At 37.5% G+C, this 24,053-nt stretch overlaps 1 protein-coding gene across 1 annotated transcript in view; it reads right to left on the minus strand.

Annotated features, from left to right (window-relative positions):
• The window catches only part of Mnd (L-type amino acid transporter minidiscs), a 354,849-nt gene that overhangs the window by 306,179 nt on the left and 24,617 nt on the right, over positions 1-24,053 (minus strand). The window contains exon 3 of the mRNA XM_076786178.1: positions 3,509-3,727. Coding sequence (XP_076642293.1) covers positions 3,509-3,727 — 219 coding nt within the window. The remainder of the gene's footprint in view (positions 1-3,508; positions 3,728-24,053) is intronic.

A 24,053-nucleotide genomic window follows, 5' to 3' on the forward strand; every position in this document is an offset into this window, starting at 1 on the left:
CCTTGTCATTTTCTTTTATTATGATGTCCTGCTTCTTTATGTTTAACGCCAGTGCGGTGCGTATTATTGACTCCATGTTTGAGTTGACTGTGTAGATGGGTGGGGGTGTGTAGGATTTCATTTTCTGCTGCGTGCTGGTTGGCTGTGCGTTTGGGGTGTTTTCGTTGAGTTCGTTGTCACTGTCGTCAGAGAGTGGCTGGTATTGGTTGATCAGATGTAGCTCGTTTGGAGTGTCGGCTGGGTTGGGCGGTGTTTTGTGAGTCTTCTTGGGGATTTCCCAAGGGCCTCCAGTGAGGTCTTTTTTTCTGCGTCGCTCGGGTTCTGAGGTGTACCGGGGGATGGCGCTAGCGCGCCTTTTTTCCTAGCTGTTGCTAGGTTTGGTTGTAACGGTTTTTGGGGGGCTGTCGCCCTGTTATTTTCTTTTAGAATGTCTTTAAACATTCTTTCCAGCTGTCCCGTAGTTAATTTTAGGATTTTAGAAGAAAAAGTTCCCGGCTTGTTGCTGGTGTCTTCCGTACTGTTCTCTTTATTCTCGTTCTCGTTGGCGAGGCATCTCTTGGGACGCTGCAGCTGGGTGGCCGCCATTGGGCACGATACGGGACGAGGGTGCCTCGTCGTGCATCGGGGCCAGGCACTTTTTTGTCACTCACTTTCACTAATGTAACTCAATTTATCCTCTAACGGAGGAGATTAGATGTTGGCTACGAGAGCCGCACTTTTATTTTATAACATTTTTACTTGACAGAAACAGATACAACAATACCTCCCGACCCCAATATAACACTAGATTTATTATTAACAATAAGTAATGTACCGACTAAAGATAAAAGATTTAATAGACAAGTCGATGCACTTATTCCATGTAAAAAAATGTTAAGTAGATAAGTAATATAGCCCGTAGATGACTAAAGGCCGAAAGTACTCCAAAAATATTTTTCCGGAAAATTATTAAAAAATAGTTTAAACATAGTTAAAAAATGTTTTTACAACAGCGTAACAACAATCATACGGTTAGAAATCGAAAAAACCTCTGATTAAGGAAAAAAAAAATTGGACCGGGGCTGGATGCGAACCAGGTCCAAAAAGTCTTCAGCGGTTCCGCAGTCGGAGACCATAGCTACTGCACCAACCGGCGCCGTTGAAAATACCTTCGAAATATTGGGATATATTTTGCGTAGTATAATTGTCGTTTTTTGTATTACGCCATTTTTTAAGTCTGGACGATGTTTCTCTGAACTTACGGATGTTTAATATTACATAATATATTTTTACGATAATTATAACTTAGTTTTTCACGGAAAAAACGCCGAAAAAAGTGGTTTTTATTTTTTCCTACTATGACGCACCAATCGCAGGAATTTGAAAAAAATTGAGCATAATACTTAGGACAATATCTTATTGCTAAATTAATTCTGTTGTTGTCACTCTTAGATTTCCATATGAAATCTGTATTTTTTCGATTTTTACAGCCAGAGTTTGCAACGGAAAAATCTGAAAACGGTTTAAAGTATGTGGTTTGGTATCCGAAATGTGTCAGATTTTTTCAGAATTTTAAATTGTCATTAAATGGGGAAAATAGGCCAAAAACTGGATTTTCGATTTACCTCTATAACTACCCTTACAGATGAGCTATGGCGCTAAAACTTGGCTGAAAGGTATCTTTTTTGGTAGGCAATCGAATAGCGCAAATTAGAATAAAATACCTTCCAGGGCAGATTTGACCCCCAAACCCGGCTATAGACTTTTTGGTTTCCTGAGGTAATGTTTAACCTTTTCTTGAGACATAGCCGATGTCCTCTGCCCGTAAGTGCCGCGTATAGAGGCGTTTGGCACGCTACCGACGCGATCGTGCAGGGGCAAGATGGATACTCACACAGTGAGTTACAGTGGAACTCCGTTTACATGAAATCCATTGATATGAACCAAATTTCAGCAATGTCTGGTTAACTGAACTCTAGCTGAGGGAAATCCTCTTATATGAACGTGAACTCTTGTTAAATGAACCAAAATTCATAGTTAGTAGTAGGAGGCGGGTGGACTCCTATTGTATGAATCGCCCGTTGTCCGATTACGTGAACCAACTTTTCTCCCGGCAAGATCATATTATAAATGGTTCTACTGTATCTTTAAATCACCGACAATGTTTTCATCAACACAATTTCACCAACACCGAGTTCGCCGAAAATATTTATTTACCGACATGTTGAAATCACGGAGGATCAATCGACAATTATTTGACTCACATTGCCTTTGCTTTATTATAGTGTCTAAGACAGGGACTGAAACGGTTCTGGCTCATATCGGTTACGGTTTCGGTTCTGGAGAACCGCTAATATTTCGGTTCTATAACTGTTATTTTTCGGTGCTATCATTCTGTATTCTGTATTGTGTTCGGCCTTATATATTTTTTATTTAAGTAGTTATTTATTGTTATTCATTAATTCAACAATTTTTAAATAAATAAGTTTTTATAATGTATCTATATTCATTATTTGAATTATTATTTCAATAATAATTTCTTGTTAAAATAATTTTTTAAATAACGAAATTTTTGTAACGACCAAAAAACATGGAACATATTAGGTCGTGTAATATGAAATGTCTTATCCTTCGCGAATTGATCGCAGAAGTGTTATTAAAGAAGTGTTTTTGTTTACTTTTGGATAAGTAAAAAGCGTTTAAATTTAAATATCAATTTTTCTTATTCAGTGAATAATACGACATTTCATATTACATGATCTAATACAATGTATAATACACTGTAATGTATGCAAGCATACAATGTTTTCTGTCGCCATATCGCTCGCGTTCGTTTTTTTGCGATGGTACAGTAACAGTATTAGAGAAGCTACAGACTAAACAGCTAAACTGAACGATTGTGCCGCCATCGCAAATATCGATTTATATTTTGAATTTACTAAAATGGGAAGAAAGAAATGTGAAATTGTAAGACAGTTTTTTTTTAAGTATGTAACTCCATGTGGTAGAAGTCTATGCTGTTCAATTGCCGACTTATCTTCAATCATTTCGGTAGAATAAATTATTATTGAATTAATAATGAATATAAAAACAAATTTTAATACATTATAAAAATTTATTTATTTAAAAATTGTTTAAATAATAAACAACAATAAATAATTACTTGAATAATAAATATATAAGGCCGAACACAATACAGAATACAGAATGACAGAACCGAAATCCAGAACCGAAAAGTAACAGTTATAGAAACGAAATAGTATCGGTTCTCCAGAACCGTAACCGTAACTGATATAAGGCAAAACCGATATTCTCATAACAGTCACTACATCATTTCGGTTCTTCATAACAGTTTCGAGAACCAGAACCGATATCATAACAGTTTTCAATCAGCTTTCCTGGTCAAAGGACTTATGTCCTTAATTGCTAATGTTAGCGAAATAATTGTCGATGAAATGATAGTCGGTAAATTAAGTAAGTAAATCCATTAAACCATTGAGACTTTTCGTAAAATAATAAAGAATCTTACAAGTGATGACTGCTGCAAGTAGACGCACTGCTTCGTAGGGCGGCACGCAACCCGGCCAAACGGGTTGTAAAATGTACTCGGCGAATGTGAGAGCAGTAATTGCGTTTCCCGTTGGAACCAAAATAAAAAATGCTACCCAAAGGTAGAGAAACGCAGGAAACGGCCCGAACGCGTCACTAATGTACGCGTAATCACCTCCAGACTTCGGAATCATCGTACCTGAAATCCAAATATTATTCACCATTAAAAACAATGAAAGATCTCTCGCAACAACGCACAGTGGCAAAGGATATAGCCGCATAAAGATCGCCCCAAACAAGACGGGCAAGATGCCGAAGTTGTTTGGGCGGCCTGATTTAAGAACACGGGTTAGAAATTTGCCGGTCGGGAATTGGTCTTCGTGCTCGAAATTTTTCCGGCTTCGCCCCGACGTCGCTGGGGCCATAACTTTGAACGTCCAGATAGCCTTTCGGGAGCACGTTGACACGTTCCCTGCTGTGCATGGCACAAAAAAAATGTTTTTAGGGGCTCCACAGCTCCTTAGGTAAACTATCGGTATCTCTCCTCTACAACATCATGGGGATAGGAATCGTTCCTGTCGTTTGGTGAAACAGCATCACACATCCTTATGTTATACGTAAATTACACAATTTTTTTAAAGGAAATCACCAAATTAGGAGGGGGATCATTCCATGTGAATTAAATCTTTTTTTTTTTTGGGACCATGTTTCGAATTTGGATGAAACTGAAAGATTGTGCCGTCATTTTGTAATCTTCGAAATTGTTTAAAGGATACGGACCATCGAAGTTTGCTATTTGGGATGAGTTTTACGAAAACTGCCTACACAACACATTTTATACCACAGTTATTATTAAAGATAAAAAAAATTCTTTTTTCAGTCATCATCGCAAAAGACTGTTCTTTTTAAATAATTTATCCTTTTATATTCGAATGTGATTTCTTAATGCAAAAATATTACTAATATCTTTGTTTTGCAAATTTTACCATCGGTTGAAGTGTTAAAAAATTTGAAAAAATATGGCCACATTTTACGATTCTTCCTGTTTGAAATTCTGCTTTTTTCCGAACTATTTATTGTTTTGTGTCCATTAAGTTGCTGGATATTCTTTAGACATTTTGACGTGAGGGTCGACATCGTCTGTCCTAAAATAAAAATTTTCACGTAGTGAAAAGAAGAGCACGGGGAAGGTCATTTACATATTTTACCTAATCTGTTGTTAGGGTGTTGTACACTCCGAGTGTACAGTAAAGGTTAATGCCATCCATAGTACAAAGGACATTGGTTCTTCCAAGCCTACCGGTGAATAGCGGTCTATCAGTCGGTGCACTTACAATTAGCTACCTGAATCGCCGAACGCCGCGTCCTTTGCCGGTCTTACCTGGCCATAATTTTTGAGGCTTCACAATTTAACATGTTAAGCGCCACGCCGGTCCCTAGTGACCGGCGCTAGACTTTCCATTCAGGCCTCGGTCAGCATGGGCCGGCGGCAGACTTTTCGTTCTTGTTATCGCCGCGCGCCACGTTACTCGACATTTGTTTGTACTTAGGCTCGCCTATCGGCGAGCGGCCCGTACGGAACGGCACGTAAAACCGGCGTGGCGCTTAAAGTCTTAAAAAACGAAATTTCAAAGAGGAAGCATCGAAGAAACACTTTCTAACAATTATATAAAAAAACTATTATATTCACTTCTTCACCAGGTCAAATTGTTTCACTCATGAGAAATGATATACAGGGTGGCCCACATAACTCTGAACAGCTCAATATCTCGAAAACTATGCCATCGATTTTAAAGTTCTTAGACTTAAATTGCATGGAACTGAAGGGCCTTTCTGACTACATAAACGTGAAGTGGCCTCCCTTCCCCTTTAACGGGGGAGGGGAGGTACCTTTGTAATTTTAAATGGAACCCCCTATAAAATGTTACATATTTAGATTCTACCGGAAAAAACAAGTCAATTTTGTCTGAAACATTTTTTTGTCAGATACTTCCATGATGAGATATAACAGTTTGAAGTTTCGAGTTGTAGGTACTTGAAGCGCTCGGAAATAGCGTTCTGGAATTATACGCGCTTGAGTCCTTTGCTTATTCGTGAAGAAATAAAATGTACTTTAAATTAAATGTTCAAAATGTCCACCACGGGCTTGTAAACATTTATTTACTCGAAACATCAAAGTTGTTCTAACATTTTTTAACATTTCGGGAGTCACTGAAGCGCAAGCGTCACGTATTCTTTGTTTCATATCCTCTTTTGTCGTCGGTGGTTCAAACATAACTTTGTCCTTTACATATCCCCATAAGAAAAAATCTAATGGTGTTAGATCGGGGGATCGAGAAGGCCATTGACGAGGTCCCCCACGACTTATCCATTTGTTCCCAAATTTTTCGTTCAAAAATTGCCTGGTGATGATTGCAAAATGTGGAGGAGCGCCGTCTTGTTGGAACCACATTTCTCTTCTAACGTGCAGTGGCACATCTTCCAAAAGCGCAGGCAAATGAGTTTTTAAGAAATCACAATAAGTTGCAGATGTTACAGTTTCTTGAAAAAAATAAGGTCCAATCACAAAATCTCCTATTAGGCCACACCAAACATTTAAAGACCATCGATGTTGAAAGGGAACACATCGCATCCAATTTGGGTTTTCCACGACCCAATAATGCAGATTATGTCTATTTACATCCCTGAATTCATAAAAGTGGCCTCATCGGAAAAAAGTATTTTGCACAAAAAGTCGTTTTCCACAACACCCTGCAGCCACTCACAAAATCTTTTGCCGTTTCAAAAGTCGTTGAATTGATGAACGACTAATATGTGATGTTTGTGCAAGTGTACGTTGACTAATATGAGGATTTAATGTAATTGCAGCAAGAATACTGGCACTATTATTTTCATTAGTGACAGGTTTACTAAGCCGCTTTTCTAAATTATGAAATGTTTCTAAATTATGAATCGCGTATAATTCCAGAACGCTATTTCCGAGCGCTTCAAGTACCTACAACTCGAAACTTCAAACTGTTATATCTCATCATGGAAGTATCTGACAAAAAAATGTTTCAGACAAAATTGACTTGTTTTTTCCGGTAGAATCTAAATATGTAACATTTTATAGGGGGTTCCATTTAAAATTACAAAGGTACCTCCCCTCCCCCGTTAAAGGGGAAGGGAGGCCACTTCACGTTTATGTAGTCAGAAAGGCCCTTCAGTTCCATGCAATTTAAGTCTAAGAACTTTAAAATCGATGGCATAGTTTTCGAGATATTGAGCTGTTCAGAGTTATGTGGGCCACCCTGTATATATCATTGACATATTCGGACCTTTTTATGCCAACCAGAATGACGCTGAAATCATTCAGACCGTTGTTCGCGATCTCATTGGTTTGAAAACTCGTATAAACCGGGGAAACCTTTGTATTGTAGATCGTGGTTTTCGTGATGTTAAATCATATTTGGAAGAATCTGGGTTTCATGTTTTCATGCCTGCATTAAAAGGCAATCGTTCTCAACTAACTATGTACTGAGAAGTCTAATTCATCTCGTACGGTTACCAAAGATCGCTGGGTCGTCGAGGCTGTACATGCAGAGATGGGCAGTATCTAAATAAAAAATTAATCAAATAAGATGTATATAAAATACACTGTGTCTTTTGTCTTTTAGTCGAAGTCGGATGAAGCGCGAGAATTTATCTGTATCTTTATCTCTCAAGCGCCTGGTTTGGACTGTATATTTAGCCTGTCTCTCCGATGATTTTCTGGTTATCTTCGAGATTTATTTGAGAGTCGAATACAGCGCCACGATGTATCTTACGGATTTGCCTTAAGTTACTTGGTCGCAGAGTATCCGTCAGATTTTGTTGGAACAAATAGATACAACACCATGTGGCTTATTTGAATCCAGATGTCGCGCAGGATTTATCGGTTATCTTTATCCGTTATTTGAAGCTCAATTTAGCCAGACGATTTATTTGACGCTTTTATTCGTGACGAATATTACGAAGAGAAAAAAATCACATGTATCTTTATTCGTTCTTTTTATTTGACTTCAAATAACCGACCTCTTTATCCGACGTTGCCAAGTCGTAATATGTAAGTATGTACTACAGTATATGTAGTGACTCCCATTAATATTCGTATACTTTTTATTATTTAAACGATTGTTTAAACAAATGAATTTTTATTATTTAAACAAATATTTAAACACATAAATGTATATTAATTAAACGATTGTTTAAGCAAATAGATTTGTATTATTTAAACAAATGTTTAGACACATAAATGTATATTAATTAAACGATTGTTTAAGCAAATAGATTTGTATTATTTCAACAGATGTTTACATAAGTAAATGTTTATTATTTAAACAATTGTTTAAACAAATCAATTTTTTTAAACAAATAGATTATCAAATAGAAATAGAATCTACAAATAGATTATGTACAGATTCACGTACAGACATTGCATGCAATGCATTTTTCTGTCTACGGTTCTGAATTACAGTAAATTGTCATTACGGGTCAGTCCCGCCGTTCTTTTTACTGACTCTTATACGAAGTCGGATGTTCTCGCCGAGTGTCGCACTTGAAATACACAGGGCACGCTGGAAACCTAAGAGTCATATCCGTCTACAAGCCACAAAAACCTATGACCACTAAGCGCTAGTGACAATAACACTGCGAAAATGTCCGTCTCCGATACAATGTTGCACGGAGACACCGACAGCGAAGCTGGAGAGCCGTCGCCGCCGAGGAGTGTGCCACACCAGAAGACCACTACTAATCCAATTACAAAACTTCTTTATTTTTTTATGAACCTTTTACCAACATATTCGTGGCATTTTTCTGATTAAAATGGAACCAAATATGATACACTTCCGATGATATTTACTTGTGTAACGAGCGATGAAAGTTTCGAACGCAGAGGAGGACAGCGTATGGGAAAGAAAGAGCCGCGGAGAGTCGCGGCCGCCGGCACAGATCAAAGGCCGCGTCAGCTTAGGACTTTAAATAAAAAATTTAACTTCTTTATTATTAATTATTTTTTTATGAGACTTTCACCGATATATTTGTGGCATTATTCTCATTAAAATGATACCAAACGCGATGTAATTCAGATCACATTTACACTAATTTTCCGTTAATGTAATTGTTATGGGAAGACTTCCATCGTTCATTACAAAAGTAAATATGATTGGAATTATATCATATTTGGTTTCATTTTAATCAGAAAAATTCCACGAATATGTTAGTGAAAGTTTCATTAAAAAATAACGAAAAATAAAGAAATTTTGTAATTGGATTAGTAGTGGTCTTCTGGTCTCACACCGACATACCCGACAATGTCGTGGTAGCGACAGCTCTCGAGCTTCGAAAGAATTATTAGTAGTAGAAACGTCGAAAAAATTCGGTTTTTATTCTTTTTGACAATAATGTCCCACAACAAAAAATCTGAAAAAATAGCCGACACTGCCTGTTATAGTACTTTATCAGGGAACTAATCAGTAGAATAGCATGTTTTCATATTTTCCAGAAATCTGCATTTTTCCGTTTATTTGGGGGGTTTTCATTTTTTACGACCACAGTTTGCAACAAAAAAATCTGAAAAAATTCTCAAAAATCCGCCTGAGGATCCAAAATATGCCCCATTTTTTTCAGAATTTTAGGAAGCATCCGTGTGCGGAAAATGCACGGAAAAGCGCGAAATCCAATTTACCCTGTAACTACCCTCACGGACAAGATAGGGGGTTGAAATTTTACGCAGAGGGGTTTTTCTTGGTCAGCTTTCGAATGGTTCATTAATCATTGAAAAACCTCTAAGGGCAGTATTGACCATCTTAATCGGCTAGGCCCTTTAACCTTATAAATTCCGTTAGTTCGGTATAGATTCTATTTGGAATTTCATAATTGCTCTCTGACCCCGCATTGTCAGTGCGTCAAAACCGTGCATCATAGATAAAAATTCTTTAATTGCATACTTATTATAAAATCATTCGCGACACCAACACTTGTAACAAAATTTTGAATTCAAAATGTATTTGTCTTGTTTGGTAAATCGCGTAATCTACAAACCCTAAATTATCAGGTGGGTCCTCGACGTCTATTATGCTAGCGGCTCCCCAATTTCGCATTGGGTTCGTCCGCGTACCTAACTAACAAATTGAAACCATATTCCTGGGGTAATAAGCCCTCGCCGGCCTTTCGCGTTGCTCGCAGCCCTGGCTCGTAACAAGTGATTCGGGGATATATGTCGCCGAGACTTCTGAGTTAGCCGTCGCGAAATTATCCCCACTACCGTGGGGTATACCTCGTGAGACGCCAAGGAGCTCGAGAGCCGCCGCCGCCGAGGAGTGTGAACATAACACGGGTCGGGTATATCGGTGTGAGACTACAAGGAGACTACTACTACTAACCCAATAAGAAAGCTTCTTTATTTTTAATTATTTTTTGTGGGATTTTCACCACCGTATTCATGGCATTTTTCTACTGAAAATGATACCAAATATGATATAATTCCGATGATATTTACTTGTGTAATGAACGATGAAAGATACTTCCCATTACAATTATATTAGCGGAAAATGAGTGTAAATATGATCTGAATGATATCGTGTTTACTATCATTTTAATCAGAAAAATTCCACAAATATGGATATTAGACATTTGATCAGTCATAAGAGTCCGCTATACGCAATTAAAGACGCCTCGCGCAGTGAGATTGACGGCTTTGAACAATAATAATTTCCCAGAGTGGGACGAGGGGGGAAATGATTCTTACACAATTACATAGAGGAAAACATGCTGGATACATTCCAATTTGTTAAAAAGCTTGGGCTCTTAGGATGTAAAAAATATTCCTTTCCAATTTAAAAAAATTTTGTCAAATTCTATACTTCATTGAATATTAATTTTTAACATATTGTAAACAATAACTTTTGTTGTCGGCGTTAATTTTTTACACGAAAGAGTGCACTTTATTGTAAAAAAAAAAACAAGAAATATTAAGTAGTCGTTGGGGCATCTCGAAGAAGAGAAGCAATTTTCTTGTTGAAAACTGCCATCTTTAAAGTATCTAACATTAAGTATTCGTTCTAATTACAGTTCTTGTTAAACTGTCTTAACGTTTTCATTTTAGATGTTGATGGACATTTAGGAAACAATGGCTATAGCCGGTGTGGAGATCGGAGCTAGCTGAAGAAGAGGCCGCAGAGAGGGGGAAGGACCCTATCGGCGACAATGGGGTAGGTGACCAGGGGTGGGACGCCAGACCCCGGAGTTAGTAATTAAGCGACCGCCGGAGAGTGAGGTTGTCGGGAGAGTGTCTCTATAGTGTACACCTGAATAAATAAACTGAGTGTCGTAGCCCAACAGGATCGTACGGCGAGTATTATTTAACGACCCTTGCATCGGTAAATCCCCGGTAGTAGCACATTTGGCGACGAGGATTTTTCACCTTCAATACTTACGAACCTTTGTGTATAAGAATACCAATATTTACGGAATAAATATTGGGGGACGGCTGTGAGCCAAGACGCATTGAATTGTGAGACGGCTGTGAGCCGAAGTGCAGTGTACAGTGAGAAGGCTGTGAGCTTATGGAAATGGCGTTAAATATATAGGGAATAGGAGTAAAACCATTTCTATGTGAAAACATAGACAAGAATGTAATCAGACTTGAATGGGAAAAATGGCTCCGTTCGCTGGAACTTTACCTAGCATCTGAAGATATAACAGATTATGGAAAAAAAAGAAGTAAGCTTTTACACTTTGGGGGCGAGCAACTACAAGAGGTTGCCTACAGTTTGCCCGGTGCTATTGAAGCGGTGGTCGCCGATAAGAAAAACGATGTTTTCAAGGAACATCAAGCGGGAAGAAGGAGAGAATTTCCGTAAATTCGTACTAAGAAGTAGACAACAAGCAAAACGCCGTTCCTTTGGAAAAACTGAGAGCGAAGCAATAGAAATAAACATGAAAGACAAAATCATCGATAGCTGGTGCCCCACGGAATTACAGAAGAAGATTCTGGAGAAGGAGCGGACACTAGACGAAATTATCGAATTGTGCCAAGTACATGAACAAATAGCGAATCAATCGACAGCCATGAATGCAAGTTTACCAGGACCGAGTACATCATCGAACACGTACGCCTCAATAAATAAGCTAGGATTTCAAAAAAGAAGACAATCTCATCAATGATCAGATGCGGAAAATCCGGACACACCGACAATATAAAAGCATGTCCGGCAAAGGATGTGAAATGCCACAAGTGTGGTTTTCAGGGCCACTTTGCTAGATGTTGTAGGACGCGTCACCAAAGGAAAAGACCTGCTACCCCAGAACGATCCGAGCAAAAACAGAAACGATTTAAATCAAGGATCAACTATGTCGATTCAAGCGCCTCAGCATTCGAGGCACAGGACAAGATTAAAGACTTCGATTGCTTCAAAATTGACTCGGAAGAAGGAACCACAGATAACTCTGATGATTTAATCGAATGCCTTATTGGAGGCGTACGCCTAGTAGTACTCATAGATTCTGGGTCCAAGGTGAATGTAATAAAAGGCAAAGATTGGGAATTTCTTTCCAGGAATAGAGCAATTATATGGGATCTTACCGAAACCACAGATGTTCTAAAATCGTACGCATCCGGACGTCCACTTGAACTTAAAAATAGATTTGTAACAACAATCAATCTGGTAGGAAACAAAGAAATCGTCGCACCATTCTACGTAGTGATGAAAGGAGACATTTCACTGATCGGAAAAGATACAGCAAAACAACTAGGAATATTAAAGCTGGGATTACAAGCGAACGGAACGGAGGAAGTAATACCGTTTCCGAAGATAAAGAATGTGGTAGTGAAACTGTCCATAGATCCTTATGCAAAGCCGATTCAGCAAGCGGTGAGAAGAGTACCGATCTTAGTGGAAAGCCTGGTTGAGGGCAAGCTGGAGGAAGCCTTGCGAAGCGACATCATTGAGCGTGTCCTACAGCCGAGTGCTTGGATATCACCGATTGTGGTTATCTTCAAACCATCAGGGGATATCAGAATCTGCGTAGACATGCGCAGAGCAAATGAAGCCATCCTCAGAGAAAGCTATCCACTACCTACATTTGACTCTCTTATAACAAACTTAAGGAGAGCAAAATATTTTTCACGGCTGGACTTATTAAGTGCGTATCACCAACTTGAGTTACACGTGGACAGTCGTCCCATGACTACATTTATCACTCACAAAGGCATGTTCCGCTATAAGCGCCTCATGTTCGGAGTGAATTCGGCAGTCGAAATCTTTCAAAGAACCTTCGAGGCAATATTATCACATTGTGTGAACTGTCTTAATTATCTAGATGACATAATCGTATTTGGTTCAACCGAAACAGAGCACGATAGCTGCTTAAAGGCTGTATTGAATACCTTAAAAGAAAACAATGTAACATTGAACGAAACAATATGCCTCTTTAAAGTTCCCGAATTAGACTTCTTGGGGCATAAACTTTCTACCGAAGGTATCGATGTAGATCAAAGGAAAGTAAAAACAACTCTACATTTTCGGGCACCAGAAAACAAGGAAGAACTACGAAGTTTCCGAGGTCTAGGAACAACGGTCGAACCTCTGCGGAAATTAACAAAGACGGATATCAAATTTGAATGGGCCGAAGTCCATCAACAACACTTTGAACAGCTTAAGCATTCATTAGCCAAGCTCCCAACATTAGCATACTTTGATCCACAACGGCGTACACGACTGATAGCAGATGCTAGCCCAGTGGCGCTGGGAGCAGTGTTGCTGCAATTCGACACGCAAGAAAACCCAAAAGTGATATCTTTCGCAAGCAAAAGCCTTTCTAATGTAGAAAAACGCTATTCCCAAACCGCAAAAGAGAGCCTAGCTTTAGTCTGGGCAGTGGAGAGATTCTATTTCTATCTAGCTGGATTAGAATTCGAACTTGTGACCGACCACAAACCACTGGAAACGTTTTTTTGGGCCATCCTCGAAACCACCCGCACGAATTGAGAGATGGCTGCTAAGGCTTCAAGCCTTCAGAGGGCGACCAACACATCTTCGCAATAGTGGAAAGAAGCGCACCAAAGGCGATGAAAATTTCCCAAATAATCTCAGAAAGCAGAGAAGATAGAGATATAGTCGATGCAGTCAGCAAAATTAATAACGATTCTTGGCCATTACAGGACAAAAGTATATATTTCCCTTTCAGAACAGAATTGACGTAAATGGGCCCAATAATACTGAGAAAAAACAGAATTGTAATTCCTCAAACATTAACAAAACAAGTATTGGAATTAGCCCACGAAGGACACCCAGGAGAAACCGTAATGAAGATACGTGTACGAGTTAAAGTCTGGTGGCCGTCAATGGATAGGCAGATCGAGAAATTTGTTAAAAATTGTAGAGACTGCTTACTAGTCTCACAACCAAAAAAACCACCCCTGATGAGTAGACACCAATTTTCGGAAGGACCTTGGCAGTGCCTTGCCATCGATTTGATGGGTCCATTACCGAACAAAGACATGATATTAGTAATCATTGATTATTATTCCAGGTACCAAGAAATTAAATTCATGAAAGTCACAAATTCGTGTGCGATAATAAGCCATCTCTCGGAAATTTTCTCGCGTCTGGGGGTTCCAAAAAGTATTAGGGCTGACAATGGAAGGCAATTTGCTAGCAGTGAATTTAAGGAATTTTGTAATACTCACAATATCAAACTCATCCATACGCCGCCTTATTGGCCGCAAGCTAATGGAGAGGTAGAAAACATGAACAAGTCAATCCTAAAGCGCTTGCAAATCGCACATGCTAATGGAAAAGACTACCAAGCGGAGATACAGAAATTTTTGTTAATGTACAACGTCACACCCCACGGAACAACTGGGAATCTCCGTCAGAACTTTTACTGGGGAGGAACATCAGAGACAAAATACCGTCGATAACAGACCTAATAGCCACAGTAGGAGACACGGAAGCAAAAGATAGTGACATGGTCGAAAAACAAAAAGGAAAAGAAAGAGAAGACAAAGCAAGAGGAGCAAAAACCAGCGACATACAGCCAGGAGACAAAGTGATAGCACAAAATATGACAGCCTCAAACAAACTGGAATGTAGGTTCGGAAAAGCCGAATACAAAGTGATAGGAAAAAAGGGGAATGAACTTACGTTAGAAAAAGACGGAACAACATTCAGAAGACACACGACACATGTGAAGAAATTGCCAGCTAGCCCAAAACAAAGTGGAGCCGATCATAAAACAAACACGTCTACTAGGGTCCCTAGCAGTAGTACGGCGACATACGCGGAATCAAAAAAAGGAGTTCAACCCGAAGATGATGGAAATTCGCAATTAAAGACCCAAAAGCTTAAACTGAAAAAGGAGGGATTGTGGAGATCGGAGCTAGCTGAAGAAGAGGCCGCAGAGAGGGGGAAGGACCCTATCGGCGACAATCGGGTAGGCGACCAGGGGTAGGACGCCAGACCCCGGAGATAGTAATTAAGCGACCGCCGGAGAGTGAGTTTGTCGGGAGAGTGTCTCTATAGTGTACACCTGAATAAATAAACGGAGTGTCGTAGCCCAACAGGATCGTACGGCGAGTATTATTTAACGACCCTTGCATCGGTAAATCCCCGGTAGTAGCACAGCCGGTTTTGGGGGCCAAATCGGCCCTGGAAGGGATTTTATTCCAATTTGCGCCATTCGATAGCCTACCAAAAAAGATACCTTTCAGCCAAGTTTTAGTCCTATAGCTCATCTATAAGGGTAGTTATAGAGGAAAAACGAAAATCCAGTTTTTGGCCCATTTTCCCCATTTAATGAAAATTTAAAATTCTGAAAAAAATAATGACACATTTCGGACACCAAACCACATACTTTAAACCGTTTTCAGATTTTTCCGTTGCAAACTCTGGCTGTAAAAATCGAAAAAATACAGATTTCATATGGAAATCTAAGAGTGACAACAACAGAATTAATTTAGCAATAAGATATTGTCCTAAGTATTATGCTCAATTTTTTTCAAATTCCTGCGATTGGTGCGTCATAGTAGGAAAAAATAAAAACCACTTTTTTCGGCGTTTTTTCCGTGAAAAACTAAGTTATAATTATCGTAAAAATATATTATGTAATATTAAACATCCGTAAGTTCAGAGAAACATCGTCCAGACTTAAAAAATGGCGTAATACAAAAAACGACAATTATACTACGCAAAATATATCCCAATATTTCGAAGGTATTTTCAACGGCGCCGGTTGGTGCAGTAGCTATGGTCTCCGACTGCGGAACCGCTGAAGACTTTTTGGACCTGGTTCGCATCCAGCCCCGGTCCAATTTTTTTTTTCTTTAATCAGAGGTTTTTTCGATTTCTAACCGTATGATTGTTGTTACGCTGTTGTAAAAACATTTTTTAACTATGTTTAAACTATTTTTTAATAATTTTCCGGAAAAATATTTTTGGAGTACTTTCGGCCTTTAGTCATCTACGGGCTATATTACTTATCTACTTAACATTTTTTTACATGGAATAAGTGCATCGACTTGTCTATTAAATCTTTTATCTTTAGTCGGTACATTACTTATTGTTAATAATAAATCTAGTGTTATATTGGGGTCGGGAGGTATTGTTGTATCTGTTTCTGTCAAGTAAAAATGTTATTAGGGATATTATGAAAACGAGGTTTATGCTTCGGACAACTATAACCATTGTTGTCTGGAAAAATTCCTGATGAAGGACGTTTTCGATTCAGGACTTTGGGCATTTAACTGAAACAATCGAGCCGTGGACATTGCTTTATTGAGGTGTTCCAATAGTCTTTGCTGTTTTTTATTATATGTTTTACAAGCAACGGGCAGCTGTCGCAGAAAAACGCCGTTTAAAAACATATCTTCCACCGATATTTTTGATTTTCCAGAAATGACAGAAGAAGATTTGAAGATACTTTTCAAGGGATCATACCAATTATCTCAAGCTGTTTCGTATTTGGCCGAGATAATGGATGAACACGATAATAAAATTAATGTCCGTTATTTAATAGAAAATAATAATATTGTAAAATCCGAAGTAAAATCGCGACATATCAACCGCAAAACGTACAAATGCTACATAGATTATATACCAAACTCAACTGGTCATTCCGGTATAAAACGGTATTGTTGTGAATGTGCCAATGGTAATCGCACTATTGGATGTTGCTCACATGTAGCTGCTATCATTTATTATTTATCTTATGCTCGATACGACACAGACATAGTTCGGCCAGCAGAGTTGCTCATCAGAATTTTCAATAACGACCAAATAACACCGACAATTGACGAAGATAGCGACGAAGACTGAAAACGCCATACATGATTCCACTGCACACCAATCCACCTATAATTATTACAGATAAGTATTCCTAATAATACTTCATATATATATTTTCTGTCACAAAAATAATCAATCCCTTATTCCATGTAAAAAAAATGTTAAGTAGATAAGTAATACAGCCCGTAGATGACTAAAGGCCGAAAGTACTCCAACAATATTTTTCCGGAAAATTATTAAGAAATAGTTTAAACATAGTTAAAAAATGTTTCTACAACAGCGTAACAACAATCATACGGTTAGAAATCGAAAAAACCTCTGATTAAAGAAAAAAAAAATTGGACCGGGGCGGGATGCGAACCTGGTCCAAAAAGTCTTCAGCGGTTCCGTAGTCGGAGACCATAGCTACTGCACCAACCGGCGCCGTTGAAAATACCTTCGAAATATTGGGATATATTCTGCGTAGTATAATTGTCGTTTTTTGTATTACGCAATTTTTTAAGTCTGGACGATGTTTCTCTGAACTTAGGGATGTTTAATATTACATAACATATTTTTACGATAATTATAACTTAGTTTTTCACGGAAAAAACGCTGAAAAAAGTGGTTTTTATTTTTTCCTACTATGACGCACCAATCGCAGGAATTTGAAAAAAATTGAGCATAATGCTTAGGACAATATCTTATTGCTAAATTAATTCTGTTGTTGTCACTCTTAGATTTCCATATGAAATCTGTATTTTTTCGTGTTTTTCGATTTTTACAGCCCGAGTTTGCAACGGAAAAATCTGAAAACGGTTTAAAGTATGTGGTTTGGTGTCCGAAATATGTCAGATTTTTTTCAGAATTTTAAATTGTCATTAAATGGGGAAAATGGGCCAAAAACTGGATTTTCGTTTTTCCTCTATAACTACCCTTACAGATGAGCTATAGGGCTAAAACTTGGCTGAAAGGTATCTTTTTTGGTAGGCTATCGAATGGCGCAAATTGGAATAAAATCCCTTCCAGGGCCGATTTGGCCCCCAAAACCGGCTATAGCCTTTAATAAACCCGAGAAAGTTGACTTTTTAGCTAAATGTCACTGAATTCTTCGATGTGGCACAATTTGCGCCAAGCCTAACGTAGGTATACAGTGAATTCTCGATATATGTCAACAACACGATAGTGGGGGTAACCGATTCTACGTCATCGACTCTCGGATAACTATTTTTTTTATGATCTCTAAATATTCTCTGCATTGGATCGACTAATTTTTGCAACATTTCTTTTCTGATTTGAGATCATACTTCTCTGCTATTCTTTAACCAGTTAGCTGTTGCGACCTCTTTGAAAAATGTTTACCTAAGTTGCGTCGCAAAAATTAACCGCTGTTTGAATTATAGCTGTTTTGACGAGTATACTCGTCATTACACAAAATATTGCCGTTTCTTCATGACGAGTATACTCGTCAAACACAGTTAGCTGGTTAATTGATTCACACTATATTGTTTCCTACTACTGTAAACTTTACGAACTAAACTGTCCCAAAGGTTTTCAATTGAGTTAAGATCTGGACTTTTTGATGGCCGAGGCATGACTTCAACTTCGGCTGCTTCGAAGTATTTTTTAATTGATTCTACACGATCTTTCGGCTTTGGCCGAAACCACGTGATTGAAGTTTATCGTTATAGCAAAACGCTGTTCAAATCATAACGCTACTTCCTCCGTAATTCCTGCTCGTTCCAATCTCTTATTGATAGTAATTTTCAGTACTACTGAAAATTATCCAGACCATATAAATGAAATTTTTTGACGTCTGAAGAAATCAGACTTCTCCATTTTTCAGCCCATAACACGTGATCTTGGGTAAATTGTAGTTCTCTCACATTTGTTAATTTTTCTGTACCGAAGGGTCTTACGCGTTTTTAAAACTTGCCGCACACGTCGTACAACAATTGATAAATCTAATTTTGTCCTTATTAGCGATGTGTTTAATTTATTTTTGTAAGCTTCGTAAAAAATCTTTCATCTGTTCTTCTGTCCTTTTTGGAGCCATATTTATCACCTAATTGTAAAAAATTATTCGCAATATTTGAAGATCTATGAATTTTTTCTGCAATTATTATATATCATAATTAGTATTAAAATATATGTACAAACATCAAAGAATTTTGTTCTTATCTTATAAGATTCTTTCAAACTATGAATTATAAAGAGTACTTTATGAATAAATCACACTGTGAACCTGTGATTATTTCGCCCAATTAGCACGATAACTTTCAATAAATTTCTTAATAAACTACGTCTAACTATCTACGCTGCGGAAACTCAAGAGACTGCTGCTGCAGTGGATAAGACACTATCACACAAAACAAGCTAGTTCGCGCAGTGAACCTATCATTATTTCAAATGTTGTGTTCATACAACGGAACTTTAATCCTAGATCGTCCAGGTTAAGAATATTTGTATTATTTGTCAGGTGGGACTTCATACACCCTATTATTAAAATTTGTTAAGAACATTTCCATTTTATAAATTAGATGTCTAATTATTATTTGTAGAATAAACTTAGACTAAACTTAGTGCACGAAATCTTATCAATGTGTTAAAAACAGATTTGAAGACGATACACAGTTTCTGGAACTGTTAGGTTGTGGCCCAATTTTTAGCTTAAAAGTCCCGTAGGAATTCGTGGATGTTAATAATTGTAAGGGTTGATGAGTAAGAGCAACGACATGATTCGGGATCGGTGAGCAAGAGGGTCAAGAGTATGGTTTGTGCATGAATAAAAGAATTGAGTGTGCAGGAAGGAGCGTTCATTCGTGAAATGTCTGTCATTGATTGTATTTGTTTATATCATGAAGTTTTAAATACATAGTTATTTATGTATGTTTAATAATTCTATCCTCTGCCTGAACAAATGGTAGCAGAGCGTGGTCTAAAAAAGTCAACAGAAGAGAAAATTTAAAAAAAAAATTAACGAGACTCGTGTGATCAAATGGAAAGAATAATGGCTGATGGGTGGAATTTGACGAGTGACGAGCCGTTAAGTGATACGAAGTATTTCCTACGGAAGGAAAAAATAGAAGGAATTTTGAGGTCCGGAAAATTATGGAAGAAAGTGATAGGGATACAGCAGCCTATTAAACCGCAGCCCTCAGAAGAAAGATACAATGAGAAATTCACCAAATGGGATGAATGGGATGATAATAATAGTGCAGCTAGGACCATAATGAAAAATACAATGTGAAAGGCGCACATATTAAAATATTGTAATGAAAAAAGCACGAGCAATTTGTAGAATGCGATCAAATATAATATGGCAACGGAGACGGAACAAATGAAAGCGAAAAACTTATGTGAAATTACAAATTTACGAATGACACGAGAAGAAAGTGTTGACGATTACATTAATAGAGCGGAGGGTCTAAGGAATCAATGTGCACAATTAGGAAAGGCTATAGAAAAATACGAATTAAAAATGTTGTTCCGTCGTAAAAACCCTCTGCAAAGGGACGTCAGTACAACCGTGAAGGTCAGTTAAACTAACCACCCGCGGCATAATGACCATGACCGCCATAAAAAACCTACCGTAGTTTGGCGTAGTCAAAAATCCGAACAACCTCAGCTGACGATCACATGTTGACCTGCGAACCGTTAGCGTACCGAAATTTATAGTTTTATAGCCGTAGCCGCCTGTAACCAAATGTATCTTCCACTCCCACTCTTCCTAATTTTCCACCACTTCCAAACACATCCTTCAACCAATCATAGACAACTTCCTAAGACCACACCCACATCCGAGCCTACCTTATTCCAAAATATTGTAACAACAACAGAACTGTCTGATACACCGAACTGACTAGTACACCGAGCTGTCTAGAACTATCGAGAACCGAATTCCTTCAAGCACCGAGCTGCTTAGAAGTTACCGAAGGCAAGCCGAGTCTTGCATTTTAGAAATAAAGACTAGTTCTCCGGAGTTTGAATTTACACTCATTCGCCGTTAAACCATTACCCAGTCGCGAGCCGATTCTCCCCAATTCCGGGATCGACGCGACACCACAAATGTATATTATGAAAGGCCTCACACAAGAATTTGATCAAAATGTTAGGAATTCTAGAAAAACAAAAGAAGACAACTGTCAGTGAAATTCGATTCGCTTTAAATCAAGAAGAAGTTAGACGAGAAAAGCGAAAAGACGAGAGAACCGAGAGAGAGGAAGATGTAAGGAGAATTAGAGAAAAGGGGAAGAATGATATATATCGTTATAACTGTGGAGAAAAGGCGCATCTATCAGGTGAGTGTTATAGTAAACAAAAATGTTTTAGCTGTCAAGGATTTGGTCATATAGCAGCTGAGTGCAAGAAATCGAGAAATAGCGAATTCGTCAGAGAAAGAGGACAGAGAGATGGATACGCTGGATTCCAAAGAGGAAGAGGAGTAAACCAATAGAGAGGAATAATACGTGAACGAGGTAGAGGTAGAGGTGAAACTATGATGAAAATGACAGATGAAGCAATAATGACTAGTATGGACCGAGTGTGTATAAATAAAGTAGAGGAAAAAAGAAAGGAATGCGAAGGTAAGAGTACAATTACTTAGTTATTGAATTCAGGCTCTACGAGCCACATGCCATATGAGTTAGAAGTATTTGACAAGTTGTATAGCGAAGAACGAGAGATTACTTTAGCAGACAGAGGAGGACGAAAACTAGGTTCCAGTGGAACACGGGAAATTCCAATGAAGCAGGATGTAATTGATAATGCATTAAGGTTAAAGAATGTGTTGTGTATTCCTGATTTGAACAGCAATTTATTATGGCAAAATTCACAGACCACGGATATAAGGTAACGTTCGACAAATATGGAGCTAAAGTATATAAAGATCATGGGAAAGTACAGATGTTAGCAGTGCGCAAAGGTAATGCTTATTTTGTGGAGTCAAAGCAGATGAGAAATGAAGCAGTAACGGTGACAATAGATGAGGATATTTGGCATCAAAGATTGGGACATGTGATTGAGAAGATAATTGAACAGATGAAGAAAGTAGAATTGGTGATAAGAATGTCGGAGCAAGACAAAATGATTACACAACGTTGAAGGAAAAACAAACAGGAAAGTCCACAAAAAATTAGAAAAAAGGAAAACAAAGATTTTGGAGTTATGACATATGGATCGTATTGGGCCTATAAATCCTGTATCACAAGGAGGAAAGAAGTATGTATATACAATAATAGATGATTATTCCGGAGTTATGTTTATTAAAGTATTAAAAAAAGAGAGAAGCGGCGGAAGTATTGAAGAAATTAATAGTATTGAAAGAAAATCAATCAGGAAAGAAATTAAAGACGGTTCGATCAGATAATGGAGGACAATTTATAGGAAGGGATTTGAAGTTACGGTTAGAGAATAAAGGAATAAAACATGAATTGAGTCCAGCAAGAACGCCGCAATGTAACGGAGTAATTGAGAGAGGTAACGTCAGATTTAAAGTTACCTTTGAATTTTTGACGGAGGATGGAAGAAAACCAAATATTAGATATATGAAAATGTTTGGTTGTACTAAACTGTTTGGTTATGTATTAAATAAGGAAGGATTAAAAGGGTGAGTAGATAATCGGTAATGTGTAAGTAGGTAATAGGTAATCGGTGTGCGTGTAATGTATGAAAATCATTTATTATTTTTTATTGCAAGGGTGAAGTAAATTATGTATACGAATTATTGTTTTTATTATACATGAGAAATATGTATTCAATAAAAACAAGGGGGGTGGATGTCTGGATATGTGTGGTGAAAACGAGAAAGAAACATAATAAATGAAACAAAGAGTTGTAAGCTGAATTGAGTGTGCGGAAGCTTTAAGAAGAAGACGTTTTAAATACATACTTATTTATATATGTTTAATAATTCTATCCTCTGTCTGAACATGGTTCAGGATTCATGAGTAATTATATACATATATATACAGGAAGGAATTTTGAGACTACTTATTTTTAACTAATGCCTAGATACATATTATCTAGGTTAGAACGGTATCTAACAATATCTTCGTTTCATTTATGAAGGTAGAGAATTACAATCAATATATTATAACAACTCACTACATACAACTCAATACATAGTCCGTCTGTATCATCAATTTTTTGCTTGCCGTTGCTATTGTCTCATTAGGCGGAAAAGGAATCATCGAGACAGAATTCCTAGTTAGAAGGAGCGTTTTTGTCGGTCGTGGAAAATGAAAATAGTAAATCCAATTGTTGGAAGCAGTATATTTAAAAACTTTTCCTATCGGTTATTCTGTTTTAAAACGAAAACGCTGTTTTGAAACACAATCTACAAGTCACATAAACATTCAATAACCCAAATGTTTCTGATAGTCTACGAATGTGACAGAAGCAAGAAGTAAGTTGACTATAAAATTTAATCGCCTTTTTAAGTAAAAGTCGAATAAACTTTAACAATTAATTTTAACACAACATTAAATTCCTTCCAAGTAATATCGATTGTTCTAATTAGACTGCAGAATTAATATTTTATTTCCTGCACAAACAGTTCTATGGTGTGCAGAAATTTTAACTTTTATATCGTATTAGCGGTCATTAATAATTTTATTTTGTTGCAAATTGCGGGTAGACTAGACTAGAAAGACTAGAAATCGTTCCTTTTTAGTACAAATGAACAGCAAAATTATATTCCACTTCAGATTACGTGTCTAGTGTTTTTTTTTTTTTTTTGTTAACACAACGTTTCAAGTGTTACATATGCAGGGTGTTCACGCTATTACTAGCCAGCGTTTTTTCTTGTAAATAGTAAATATTAGAAAAAAATGAAAGAGGGAAAAGTAGTACTGTTTTTTATATGCAACAGAATGGCGTATGTAATTTTTTTTAGTTTCTGCTATTCTGTTAGATATGAAGGTGACCTTCAATTTTTTAAATGGAATGCTGTATATTTTTTTATATCATATGAAAGTGTGTGTCTAGACGAATTCATCCGTATACTGCACAGTGACCTTCAAAGTCATGCAGGGTCAGAAATGGAAGAAACATTATGAATATTTTATACCAATGTGAAGCTACTTTTCGTAACGAAATTGTCGGATTTTCTTCAAAATGTAAGAGGACTTCTAACTTTTTATCTTCATAAAGAAGACATTTCCGATTATGACACTTATTTTGGAAAGACCCTATTTCCTTCGAACGCTTGGCACACAAAACAAACTAATTTTCATTTGG

The sequence above is a fragment of the Halictus rubicundus genome, chromosome 4 (assembly GCF_050948215.1).
Source record: "Halictus rubicundus isolate RS-2024b chromosome 4, iyHalRubi1_principal, whole genome shotgun sequence".
In the NCBI taxonomy this organism is placed as follows: Eukaryota; Metazoa; Arthropoda; class Insecta; order Hymenoptera; family Halictidae; genus Halictus; species Halictus rubicundus.